Source organism: Myotis nattereri, assembly GCF_964212035.1.
Source record: "Myotis nattereri genome assembly, chromosome: 5".
Taxonomy (NCBI): Eukaryota; Metazoa; Chordata; class Mammalia; order Chiroptera; family Vespertilionidae; genus Myotis; species Myotis nattereri.
Genome location: NC_138080.1, coordinates 10,294,383 through 10,307,371, shown reverse-complemented (window position 1 = coordinate 10,307,371; position 12,989 = coordinate 10,294,383). Strand labels below are relative to the sequence as shown.

At 49.3% G+C, this 12,989-nt stretch overlaps 1 protein-coding gene and 1 pseudogene across 2 annotated transcripts in view; both read right to left on the bottom strand.

The window, feature by feature from the left end:
* ADAMTS2 (ADAM metallopeptidase with thrombospondin type 1 motif 2) overlaps positions 1–12,989 on the bottom strand; it is a gene marked incomplete at its 5' end in the record, with an annotated part of 290,738 nt that overhangs the window by 42,732 nt on the left and 235,017 nt on the right. The window contains 2 exons of the mRNA XM_081093309.1: positions 9,615–9,748; positions 10,928–11,103. Coding sequence (XP_080949435.1) covers positions 9,615–9,748; positions 10,928–11,103 — 310 coding nt within the window. The remainder of the gene's footprint in view (positions 1–9,614; positions 9,749–10,927; positions 11,104–12,989) is intronic.
* Positions 523–2,466, bottom strand: LOC308520685 (E3 ubiquitin-protein ligase TRAF7-like; annotated as a pseudogene). The gene has a single exon. The product of its transcript is annotated as an E3 ubiquitin-protein ligase TRAF7-like (transcript).

Below are 12,989 nucleotides of genomic sequence, written 5' to 3'. Positions count from 1 at the left end.
TTTTTCCCCTGCCACATATGACCTATAGCAATTTGGTAAGTTTTACCTTTATAAGCAAAATTAAAACATCATTTATCTTTTCCTTCCCACAAATGCCTTCAAAATTTCAAGTCTTCTTTTTTTGGTGTTGTTCCACTTGTTTTGGACATCATCTCCCTCCCCACCCCCCCACCCCACAGTCTGTGCAACTTTTATTTCAATCAGAAGTAATCAAATCTATGTACAGTCTAAAAATAGCAAAAAGATGAGTAAAAAGGCCCTGTAGTCCTTCTGGAAGGGGGATGGAAGATGGACTGGCCAAGCATTATACCTGGAGTGTAGAGAGAGGGTCTGGGCACTATCCTGGCAGCAATGATGACAGAGCCAGACAGAGACCTGTTGGGTGCAGGATCAGGAGGGCATGCCTGGCCTGGTGAGCCTGCCCACCTATCCCCAAAAGGGCAGGCAAAGACACTGAGACCAACCTGGCTTGGATAGGCCTAGGGTGGGCCCAGAAGAAGCCAAGACCTGGCCTGGATTCTGTCAACAAGTCCAAACCTTCACAGTGCTGTCCACAGGCCCTGAGAAGAGCCGGCCCTGGGGCACAGCGAGTGCAGTTATACCGCTCTGGTGACACACCAGGATCTGTGTGCAGATCATGTTGCCCATACTCCAGACCCTGGGAGACTGATCATAGGACACGCTGAAGACTGGTCTGGTCTGGTGTTGAGATGACCGCTAGGGCATACATGGTGCCAACATGGCCTGTCAGGGTCTGTACCTGCTCCTTGGACTCGATGTCTCACACATGTATGAGGTTCTCATAGGTGCCACAGACAATGTGGTGATTTGTCATGGCAATAGAGTACGCACTGCCACCAGATGTCTATAGGACATGGATGCAGTTGAGGGTCTGGATATCCCAGATCTTGATTATTTGGTAGGAACCACTGTACAAGTAGCTCTGGGCAGCCACCAAGGCCTGCACCCAGTAGTTTAGGCCTGTTAGCTTCTTCAGCTTCAGATCAGTGCCAAAGGTCCCAGACCTTGATGGCTTTCAGGGAGCCACTAAAGAGCATGTTGTGCGAGGAGACCAGTGTGCACATGGTTGTCATGGGCCCGGATTGTGTTCACCTTATGCAGCTACTGGATATCTCACACAATGATGGTGCAGTCGCTGAGCTGCTGTAGAGCTTGCACCCCCGGATGCAGACTGACTGACAGCACAATGCCATCATGGCCCTCCAGTGTCTTCTGGCACTTGTATGTAGTACACGTGTCCCATACCTTGATGTTCTTGTCAGAGGAGCAACTGGAGTAGACACAGAGACATCAGATGGGGCCCTGGTGGCCCCAAAGTTTCCTTTGTACTTGAAGATCTGCTGTGGGTCATAGGATCCTAGGATGCCCATGTTCAGCCATGAATTGATGTGGGATAAATCATTGTTCAACATGGATGTGTCCCTCCGGAACTCCATGAGGTCCTTGCTCAACTTGCTCTGGTTTTCATCCAGGACATTGAACTTGAACTCTAGGCTCTTCTCCAGCTGGTCAATCTTCTCTGAGAGCTTGCCCAGCATGGAGCACAGGAAGGTGATCTCCTGGTCCTTCTGGGCCCACACCACGTGCATCTCATGGAAGCAGTCATCCATCTCCTGGAGGAACGCCTTCAGGCCCTCAAAGTGGCAGGTCTCCAGATGGGTCTCATACATGTTGTGGTTCCCAATGAACGTGCATGTGTACTTGGAGTGGGGACACTTGATGTGCTCCCACTCCTTGAGGTGGCTCTCCAGGTTCATCTTGAGAAGGAGCGGGCAGTTGGGGTTGTTGGGACACTGCACAGGCCTGTAGTCACAGCTGTTCTCATGGTCCTTCCAGGCACTGAGCTTAATAATGAAGGGGCACCCTTGGGGGTCCACCTCAAAGATGATGGGATTCCCGATCCCTGCTGCCTGACAGCATGCTTGCAGTGGATGGAGAGCTCCCCAGGGTTGCTTGGCCATGGCAATGTTGTTCACCACCACTGCAGCTTGGCATTGTTCACAGGACACTTCTCTGACTTCAAGGCACATCTTCGACAGAATGTATGCCCACACATGGTGATCACAGAGTCCTTAAACACACTGTAGCAGAGCTGGCAGCACAGCTTCACTGAGAGCTGCTCGGCAAAGACCAGTGGCTCCAGCTCCTCATTCTCCTCAGGCAGCGAGAACATGGACCATAGTAGTGAATGGAGTGCAGGGAGCGAATGGATATGGCCAAGCCAGAGTGGTGTGGGGTGCTCATGGGGGGCATGCTGTCCTTCTCATCCTGAGGGGAGTAGGCAAGGGTGCTGGAGGAGGAGGTGTCCTGCGGTGCTGTTTGTATGTGCTGGTCCCATCCGCTTTGGTGATAGTGGTGACAGCTGAAAAGGCAGGCCCAAAGGTCGTTTCCATTCTGGTCCTGGTGATGATGTCTGGGGTGGGAAGATTGGTAGGTCTCCCAGAGAAGCGGTTTTACCAGGCGCTTTTGCCCAAGCTCATGATCTAGAGAAGCATCTAGGGTCCTCCGGTAGCATTCCCCCACCCGCCACCACCCAGGAGTGGCAACACCCTCCCCCTTCATTGTGCCCCCATGGCTGCCGGCCTGAAAAAAGATGGGCATCATCTTTAAACCTATTTTTCAGGTCAAAACATGCAACTAGTCACACACATAGTCAAGGATATTCATGCCTGTGATGTCAACCTTAGGGAAGTTACCAGATTTGGAAAACCCCTTTTTCCTTGGGCAACTATTGCAATAACCACCATGGCAATAGCCAATCAGACAAATCTTTAAATTCCTTTGCATGAGTTATATTAGAAAATAAAATTCCTTTTGACCATATCCTAGTTAAGCAAGGTGGTTTGCTCTGTTGTTAATACCTCTTATACTTTGATAAGACACCTGTGGTAAAATAGAGACAAAACTAGATAGAATCAGGGCATAAACCAAATGATTCAATATAGTGTCCACTGACAGCTCATGGTTCTTGAATATCTTGGTTCTTTAACACCTGACTACTCACAGCTTTATTGAGGGTATAAATCCTGGTTCAGATTTATTCTTCAAATTGGACTTGGCATTTTGTTTGTTATTATAGGAAATTTTGCTGTTATAAAACTTTGTTTTGCATAGCTCAGTGTTAAAATGATACCACCCCATATAATGGTTGCTCAACATTTTGAGATGAAGTCTTAGATGAGAAACCTCCAGATGTTGCCTTTAGAGAAACATCATGGTACAGCCTTCCCCTGTTCCAGTGCTCTTGCTGCTCAAGTGTGGCCCAGTGTTCCTTTAGGAAAAAGAAACCACTTTCCCTTCTACGCAGGACATGACATACTGGGAATGAGCTTTCCTGGTGACAAGGGACTGGCAATGGCATGATATACTGATAATGAACCTTCCTGACAATGGAGGACCATTGCTTTTAATAACTTATCAGTGCTGCTTTCTGGTAATTGATCAGTGATGTTTTCAAGGAATAATATTCATCAAAATGGGAAAAATGTAACAAAGATAAGGAGCCACTTTAAAATGCAGCTGGAGCTGCTACCCCACAGGAACTGCCTTGCACATCTTATGCCTCAAACCTTGGAATGCTAGAACAGGGTAGAATCACCTTGGGACTGGGCCTAAAGCAACACTGTGCCCCGAGAACTGTTTGCAAAGATAATAAGAAAGCGGTTATTATGACCACTGGACTGAAAATTAAAAAGTTGTTTAGAATTAACATCATTATGTTATGTTACTGGCATCAAAGAAATGCCTTCCTTTTATGGATGTAATTCTTCCCTTTCCCCTTCTCATAAATACCCGTTGCCTTTGTCAGAACACTATTTGGGTTTCTGTCTGAATCAGTTATTCCCGAATAGTTATGCTTTGATCTCAAATAAACGCTTGTTGCCTCTCACTTTGGAAGGTATTTTATCTTTAGGTTAACAATACCTATGTAAATGCAACCTCCACAACAACCCCAAAGGGTGAGGCTTGGAGAGTTTGTGGGTTAGTGAACAGGTGAAGTTTTGGAGAGTGGTGCACCTGGAGAGGGCATGGAAGCTCCTTGCCTCTTCCCCATACCTGGTCCTATGTTTCTCTTCCATTTGGCTGTTCCTGAGTTATATCCTTTTATCATAAACTAGTGATCAAGTAAGTGAAATAATTCTATGAGTTCTGTGAGGCACTTTACCAAATTAATCAAACCCAAAGAGGGGGTTGTGGGAATCTCCAATCTATAGCCAGTTGGTCAGAAGCACAGGTGACAACTGAACTTTTGATGGAAGTCTGAAGGGGTGGGGGTGGTATTGTAAGACTGAGCCCTTAACCTGTGGGATCTGACATTATCTTCAGGTAGATAGTGTCAGAACTAAGTTGAATTGTAGGACACCCAGCTGTTGTCAGAGAATTGCTTGCTGGTATAGGGAAAAGCCCCCACACTGGAATTGGGTGCAGAAAGTTAGCAGTGTATTCCCTGGAAGGGTTGCTCCAGCCTCTCATTTGAGGGGGATCAATGTTTAGGTTTCCTGCAGAATAACTAGAAGTGAAAAGACTCAGAGCTGTAGAGGCAGGTGGATGCCAACGCAGATGTGCACAGAGACCAGTGAAGGACATGGCATCAGGAGGGCACCGTCTCAGACTCTGAAGCCTGACTGACAGGAGCCACCAACAGAGATTGCATGCCTTCGGTGAGAGCAGCTCTTAGGAGTTCTCCATCGACTCCTGTGTTCCCTCTAAAAAGGCTTGCAGCCCATGTACAAAGACAGTATGTGGAAGTCCCACCTGGTTGGGTGAGAAGAAGGGTATCTGGACAAGAGAAAATGAAGCAGCATGATGTTTGAGAACAGTTGCTCTGAGCTTTTGTTCTGTGAATCACAGATGATTAACAAAAAAACCCCAGAGTGAATGAACGACTTGATCTGTCAAACTTTGAGAGATATTAAAATATCCTGTCATAATTTCTCCTCCGTTCTAAGACACATTTCATTTCACCTTTCATTGTTTCTGAAATCAGGATGTCTAATAATCACAGTCAAAAGGACCCTGCTACCTAGAAGAGTGACTCAGCAGATTCTTGCCTGGGCAGCTGCTGGCCAGCTCATCTCAGGTGGTGTGACCATCCAGGTGCAGGCAAGCACCTGGCTCAGGGAACACCTATTTGTCTTTGGTAAGTGTCTACAGACCTTCAGGAGACATAGTGGTCTGAACTGAACTAGGTGGAAATGACTAACCAAGTACAAGAGGCCAGGGAAGCACAGGGTCCTTCTACTGGCCTGAAATCTCACTTTAGATTCTAAAGGGTTAATGGGGCCAATGATAGCTCAGGTTGGGGATGGCCATGTGTCCCTGATTTGCTCTGCATGGCTGCTGTGACCAGGGGAGGCTCACAGCTTGATTCCATTTCAGTTCCAGCCAAGGGGGGAGTGGCTGGTAGTGACAGTGGGCATCTGTCACATGGCAAGGGGCACAGAACTAAAAGGAGCTGCTTTCCTCCCTTCCCATCTGTTAGGAAATCCTATCAGTGAGCTATCATATCAGATATATGCCAGCTTATTTCAATTTCTCCTTTTTCATAGCAGTTTTTAAGTGATATATTTGATAGCATGTTATTACTTTATCAAGGTAGTGGATGGTGCCCTTTATCAAAACAAAATGCCCCTATGAGATTCATTTTATTCATTCTCTTTTGATTCCTTGCGGTGTATGTATGCTACAGGTGCACATATCTTTCATTCTCTGGAACCCTCTTTTAATGTCATTTCACTTTTAACCTTCCCAAGTCATTGTGTTTTGATATTCTCTAATTGACAACATCCATTGGATAATATTTTTTGACCTAGAATTAGATTATTTTAAAATAAGAATCTCACATTCACCTGTAGTGTTAGGAGTTATATAGTTCATCTTACTAATACCCCATGTCTTTTGTGTTTTCAATCTTTCTTTTTTATCTCCTCTGCTTTCTAAATTTTGCAATATGAGCTTATATAAATGTAAGTATATGTTTGTTCTAATTATGTAAAAATTATCAGCTTGCTGTTACCATTTAAAACCACCATTAATTAATGAAATACTTAACCTCTTCTTAAATTGTCAATGTCAGGAGTGAAGCTGGCTGCTCCCACTTGCCGGGAGCATGAAGAACACAGAACTTAGAACACAGAACTCAGAAGACAGAACCTACACACAGAACTTAGAAGACAGAATCTACACAGAACCTACAGGCAGAAGAGCTTCGCTGGAGAGAACATGGCAAAAGATCCTGGACTTAACCTGACTACAGAAATTGGCAAGAGAACCTGACTAGAACCTGGTGACTGAACCTGGCTGGAGAACCTGGACAGAACCTGTCTGGAGAACCTAGCGAGGGAACATGGCTACAGAACCTGGTTGGAGAACCTGGCTGGAGAACCTAGCAAGAGAAAATGGACACAGAACCTGGCTGGAGATCCAAACCAGAACTTCGCTGGAGATCCAGACCAGAACTTGGCTGGAGAACCTAGCAAGGGAACATGGCTACAGAACCTGGCTGGAGAACCTGGCTACAGAACCTGGCGACCGAACCTGGCTGGAGAACCTAGTGAGAGAACCGAAGCAGAACCTCTCTGGAGATCCAGACCAGAACTTGGCTGGAGATCCTGGCTGGAGATCCTGGCTATGCTGCTGATCAACTGAACACTGTCTCCGTGTCCTTCCTTCTTCGCCGACTCCGTCTACACCTTTGGGGACCCCTGGACCTGCTGGGACAGGACCCCGGCATCTGGCGCCCGAACAGGGACCCCTAGGTAAGCGCCCCGCACTCGGGACGGATCGGACTCCACCATAGGAAGAGGGTGGATAGTCTTCGCCGACTCCGTCCACACCTTTGGGAAGCCCTGGAACAGGATTCCCCTAGGTAAGCCTCCCCCCCCCCCCCCCCCATTGAGAACCCCCACACTCGGGACGGATAGGACTCCACCAGGGTGCTACAGACCCTCCTATAGAGGATAAGTAGGGTAAGAAGGTGGATAGTACAGAATTTAGATTAAGAAGATGTGCTATACTGAGTCTAAAGAAATAAGACTCTGTATTGATCTTTTAACACATATGCTTGCTAGCAGAGGAATTAAGGTTACTCCCAGTCAGACAGAACATTTTATATAAGAAGTATGTCCATGCTTTTCTGAGGAAGGAAAGGTAAACGTAAAGGCATGGGAGGAGGTAGGCCCAAGGAGCCTTATCCTTAACCCCACTGCAGCCTTTCCACCCCGGGAAAGTGCAGGATTGGAAAGCTCTCCCTGGGGTGATAGATCAGGACTCAGGTAATAGCGGAAAGTGCCAATCCTACTCTTAAAATGGATACAAGAGAGCATTTCGGGTTTTTCTTTTTAATGCCTGCTTTTAAAAAAGTAAAAAAGGGGGAATTTGCCGGGAGCCGGCCCATGCTTGCTGTTTCAAGGGACCTGGCATATATGGCATACTGTTCTTAATATGTTTGCTCACCTTCTTGGCACTATGTGTTTTAACCAAGGTCTCCTCTCTGAGAAAGGTTGTTTCCTCAGGTAGGGATTTTCCCCTGAAGTTAGGGAGGGAATAAAACCTCTCAACTAAGTGCCAGGCGGGTAATTAATCACTTTAACTATGAACAATCATGCTTAAGCTACATAATCTTTACTCCCTGGAATGGAGATAAGATACGCCCTAACCTTTGTAATAGAGATTGATAGGATTGAATCAACTGGTATAAATACAGATGTAACGAGACAGAGAGAGACAGAACCTAGGCACAGAACCTACACAGAACGTTCTCTAGAGACAGAAGAACTTCGCTGGAGAGAACATGGCAAAAGATCCTGGACAGAAACTGGCCTCAGAACCTAGAGACAGAACCTAGCGAGAGAACATGGCAAAAGATCCTGGACTGAACCTGACTGCAGAAATTGGCAAGAGGACCTGACTAGAACCTGGTGACTGAACCTGGCTGCAGAACCTGGCTGGGGAACCTAGTGACGGAGCATGGCTGCAGAACCTGGCTGGAGAGCCTGGAGAACCTAGCAAGAGAACATGGACACGGAACCTGGCTGGAGATCCTAGGCAGAACCTCTCTGGAGATCGAGACCAGAACTTGGCTGGAGATCCTGGCTAGGCTGCTGATCAACTGAACGCTGTCTCCGTGTCATTCCTTCTTCACCGACTCCGTCTATGCCTTTGGGAACCCCTGGACCTGCTGGGGTTGGACCCCGGCACCCACTAAGATGGTAAGTTAATGCTCTGACTTCTCCGTTATTTTTGCAAGCATTTAGAAGCTGCCTTTCAAAGCTTCTTCTACTAAATCTTTCCCATGCTTATTGCCTGTATCAGTCACGTATATGTATTTTTAATTTTATGTGTCTTATGATGTCCTAGGACTAGCCATCCTTAGAGATGGTAAGGGCTGGGGAGCACACCTTTAAGATGCAAATATGCCTTATCTGTCACAGATCAGAACAATATTTTCCCTGCCCCAAATTGTCCCAGGGCTAGGCAGCAGGCAAATAGAGACCAGCCCTAGAGCTGAAGCCTGCTAGAGTTCCTCAGACTGGCCAGTTCTAACCTGCTTCCCCTGTCCTGCTCCCCTTTCCACCAGGAACCCCAGTGAAAGCTCTGGCCTAGTCTTCTGCCCCTTTCTGCCCCCAAAACACCTGGTGCTTCCCCATGTGGCCCTGCAAGGCATGGCACACCCTTCTCTTGGAAAATGTAAGTAATAAATTCTTCTTTCAATGGCATTGGCCTCTCTGTGTCCTCACTGTCACCTCCATAAATCAAAGCCCTGTGGGTACAGAGGAGACACTGCTGCCTTCATCGCTGAGGATTTGGTTCCACTGTCTGAGCAGACCATGTGGCCTGGCCTCCCTGCAAGGTTCAGACTCAGCCAGCCTCCTCCTATCCTAGAGGACGCAGCTCAGGCCATGGTCCTACCTGAGTGGAGGGGCTGACCAACATCCCCACCTTGTGCTTCCAGCCTCATTCCCTCCGCTAGGGGTGACAGCATTCTGACAGTTTTTCTGAGAGACTCCTTAGGAGAGTCAGTCTGCATGGCACATACACTCAGTCCTGTCTACACAAACTACAGAGTCGTCCAGTTGTTTCAGGGAATCTGGCAGGAGGCAAGTCTGAGTTCAATTATTACTGTATGCTGAGGTTACCCCGCAGTGGTTTCCTGTGTCAGCCTATGATTGAAGCCAGAGACATAATAATGACAACAGAAAACACAGCAGGCATTTCCACAAAGAACCAAACAATGAGAACCCGGGTGGGCCACCCTAGTCAAGAGAAAGCTGTCCAGTGCCCATCAGAGTGCCAGGATGTGGCAGGGTCACTAAGGACTGTGTGTGTTGAAATCACTTGGAGGCTCATAAAAATGCTGCTTTTGGGTCCCAGCCTCAATCTAGGAATTAGAATCTCTCAGGAGCAGCCTCAAGTTCCCCATGTTGCTCTGAGGCATACTAAATGCTGAGAGCCTCCAGCACAGAGGAGGGGCAGGCCAACATTTGCTGGGGGTCTGCCCTGCTCCAAGTGCTGTGTCTAACACTCTGCATGAGTCCTCTCAAAACTCCCTGAAGCAGAGATCCTGAGCTCCACGCTGGCACCGGGGCACTCACCCTGCAGTCCCCTCGCACGCAGAGGCTGAAGGCATCCTTGTAGGAGCATCGTGTCCCATCATGCACCATGCGCTTCATGGACACTACCTCCCCGGTTTCCTTGGACTCACAGTAGAGGTGGCACCTCTCTTTGGCTGAAAGGGAAGAGGGGTGCTAGGGAAAAGTGTGGGCTGCTCTGTTCACCTTCTTTCCCAAGTCCACTCATGAGAAATTCCCCATGAGGGTCTTCTTAAGACTTACTTCCCTCCCGCACCCTCCTCCTTCCCTCCTCCCCCTGCCCCCCCCCCCCCCCATGCACCTGCCCTGGGGCAGGAAAAGGAAAGGGGCCAGGAGACTGCAACCCCCTTTGAGTTTCTGTCTCAGGGACTTGGGAAGAGCTTTTCCCAGATGAACCAGGATGTTGTTGGAGCAGCCCAGGCCTCAGGCCCCTAAGGCCCTGACACCCAGGGGAAGGCAAATGGCTATTTGCCAGCTTTTCATCTGAAGACCCTCTTCAATTAACCTTCTCTAAAACCCCAAATAAGGCTAGACACCACTTGATTCAGTCTTGGGTCCCTGGCATCTTCCCTTCTCAGTATTTCTCTCAGAAGTCACTCCAAATAACGCTGGGTCGTTATTTGATGGCTATCCACCCTGCCTGCCAGGCTGCAGCCCGCCTCCAGGGGGCCTGTGTCTGTGCTGGCTCCCCTGCCTCCAGGGCACTCTGCTGGTATATCACAGGCAGGATGATGGAGATGGGCCCATTCTGGGAGCCTGCCCTTGCCCAATGCCTGGAAGGAACAAAAACTGCATGTTTAAAATTCCACCATGAGGGAGGGGAACCAAACAGAATACAAACAGGATCATGCCTGAAGCTGGCAGGCATTTTAGTTCCTAGGAGCCAATAAATACCTTTGAGCACATAAAGTAGTTCATGTTACCTTTTCGGACACTTGACTGAGTTCTGACTGTCATCTGAAATATGAGAAGGCTAAAGTAGCCTGGCTCCTTGGCAAGATCCACTCAGCTCCTTCCCCACCTCCATCCCTGAGTGGGTTTAATAACACACCTACAGCATCCTCCAACGGATGGAGGCAGCAGAGCCTGGCACTTGCTGAGCCTCCTGGTCTCTCCCGTGCATCCTGGGCCAGGCCCAGTGTTCTGGCCCCTCTGGGACTGTAGTCCTGCCTCAAGCCCCAGCCTCAGTTGTGGAGTGGGCCCCAGTAGCCCATGGCTGACAGCCTTGCTCACACAGACTCACAGGAAGTGTGATCTCCAGTCTACCCACCCTGACCTGTCCTGAGCCTCACTCTGCCCTCCACTCAGAGCCTCACCATCCCGGTGCTCATGGGGTAGCCAGTGGTGCTGGGCATCACCATGCTCGAAGTACAGGTCCCACTGCCGGCACTGCTCCTCACGGAAGTCGGCCAGTGTGTCAGGACAATCCTGGGAGTTGCAGAGCTGAAAATCGTAGCCAAGACCTGAACAGGTGCGGCCCCCGTTGGCTGGGCTGGAAGAGAAGGCAAAGGACTTGCCGCTCGGTGCCACCAGGAAGATGCCAGTACTTAGCGCTCCACTTGTAGATTTGGGGGATCCTTGAGTCTCAGGTGTAGGGTTAGCTCTGCTGACTGACGGGACCCAGGCCTGCCCTGTCCTGTCCTGGATACAACACCAAGGCAGAACCCCAGCCTCCCAGGCCCCAGAGCATCAGGTATAGAGGGCTGGTAATCCTCCCTTAGGGCCCTGTGGTGTCTCCTCTACATTGAGGTCTGTGCCTGTGCTTGACGCAGGGTGGGCACTCAAAGAGCAGTTCTGAAATAGCAGAATCCCACTGCACGGGTTCTTCCCAAGTGTGGGGCACACAGTGGACACTCCACCCACCTTCCTCTACCTCAGCGAATTTGGTCTGTTTCTGTAATTCCCTCACTTCACTGAGAACAATCCACAGCAAACTAGCCCCACAGAAAAGGCACTGGCTCTGGTTTGCAGGTGCAACTGTAAGGTGAAGGATGGGCTGCGGCAGGCCAGAAACTGGGAGGAACTGGGGGGCAATAGTGCTGCCATATGCCAATAATGGTAGAGCCAGACAGAACCCAAGGCCTCACCTGAGACTTGAGCAAGTCATGCTCTGCGTGCAACAAGAAGGGTGGATGCCATGCAGCACAGTAAAGTGGACAAGAAAGAGCTGCCTCTGTGAGGCCGCTCCCATGGCACTGTGTTCTCCAGGGGGTCAGTGGGAATAATATCAGAAAAACTTGTGGACGAACCAAGAGGCCTCAGTGTTTGATAGGAGATTGAAAGAAAGGATAACTCTGAGATTGATGCCAGAGTCACTGATAATATCATAGACCAGTGACAATACCAACAAGGTTGTCACCAGGAGAAGGGGGTATAGGCCTGGTTGCAGGTGTGGGAAGCCAGGGCAGCAGCAGCAACCGTGGGGGAAGCAGGAAGGGTCTGCTGTTGCTGGAATCCCTGGCCAGCCCAGGCAGGAGGCATAGTGATTGGAACTGAAATCCATATTGACTCCAAAACAGAGTGAGCTAGAGAATTTGGGGAGTGGAAAAGCAAGTGAAATACTAGAGACTGGATTGTTTGCAGTTTTATAATCACAAGGGTATGAGCAGCAAGAACAGTGGGAACTCAATCCTGCAAGCAGGGTCTAGCAGAGCTGCATGGGAGTCTTCACACTAGTCCCAGTGTCATAGGAAGAACTGGGGACTAGCACAGGGAGTATAATAACTAAACTGGGCAGCATGAAGTCCAGCAGTTGTCCCCTGGACAATGAATGAAAGGGTGGCACGTTTTACATTTCTGACAAAGAGGCTGTGTGGAGCCCTTGAGCTCAGAAATGCTCTGGGCTGCAGCTGTGCGTGTCTCCCACAGATGTGCGTGAGGCCCGCGTAAATAAACAGTCGCCATAGCTGCATGCTGTCTGACAGGGAATGCAGGCATTGGGCAGGGCTTGGCTATTCTCTGGGACTGATGGCTTTCAGGAACAGATGGGCTCACAGGCTGTCCTGACAGCTTTGCTCCCATCACTTGCCCTTGTCCCCTGCTGCCATCAAGGAATCTGGGCAAGCCCGAGGGGTAAATTCCTAGAGTGTGCAAGTGAAAAAGGTCAGAATGTGTACCTCTTCTCCACTGAACCAGGCCAGGGGGTGAGTCTGCTGGAGCCTGAGAACCCAGCATCAGGCAGGAGGAATCAGGGCCTGGATGCCCATGGAGAGTGGGGAAGTCAGGCCGAACCTGCTCTCTCAACTCCACCCTGGGCCCAAGTTACTCCATCAGCATGTGAAGGGGGCAGCTGAGTCATTTATTGAGTGCTTGCTGCATGCCAGGCATGCACCACAAGCCGGGAACCCCACAGTCCTTACCCAGAATCCCATGGCCTCT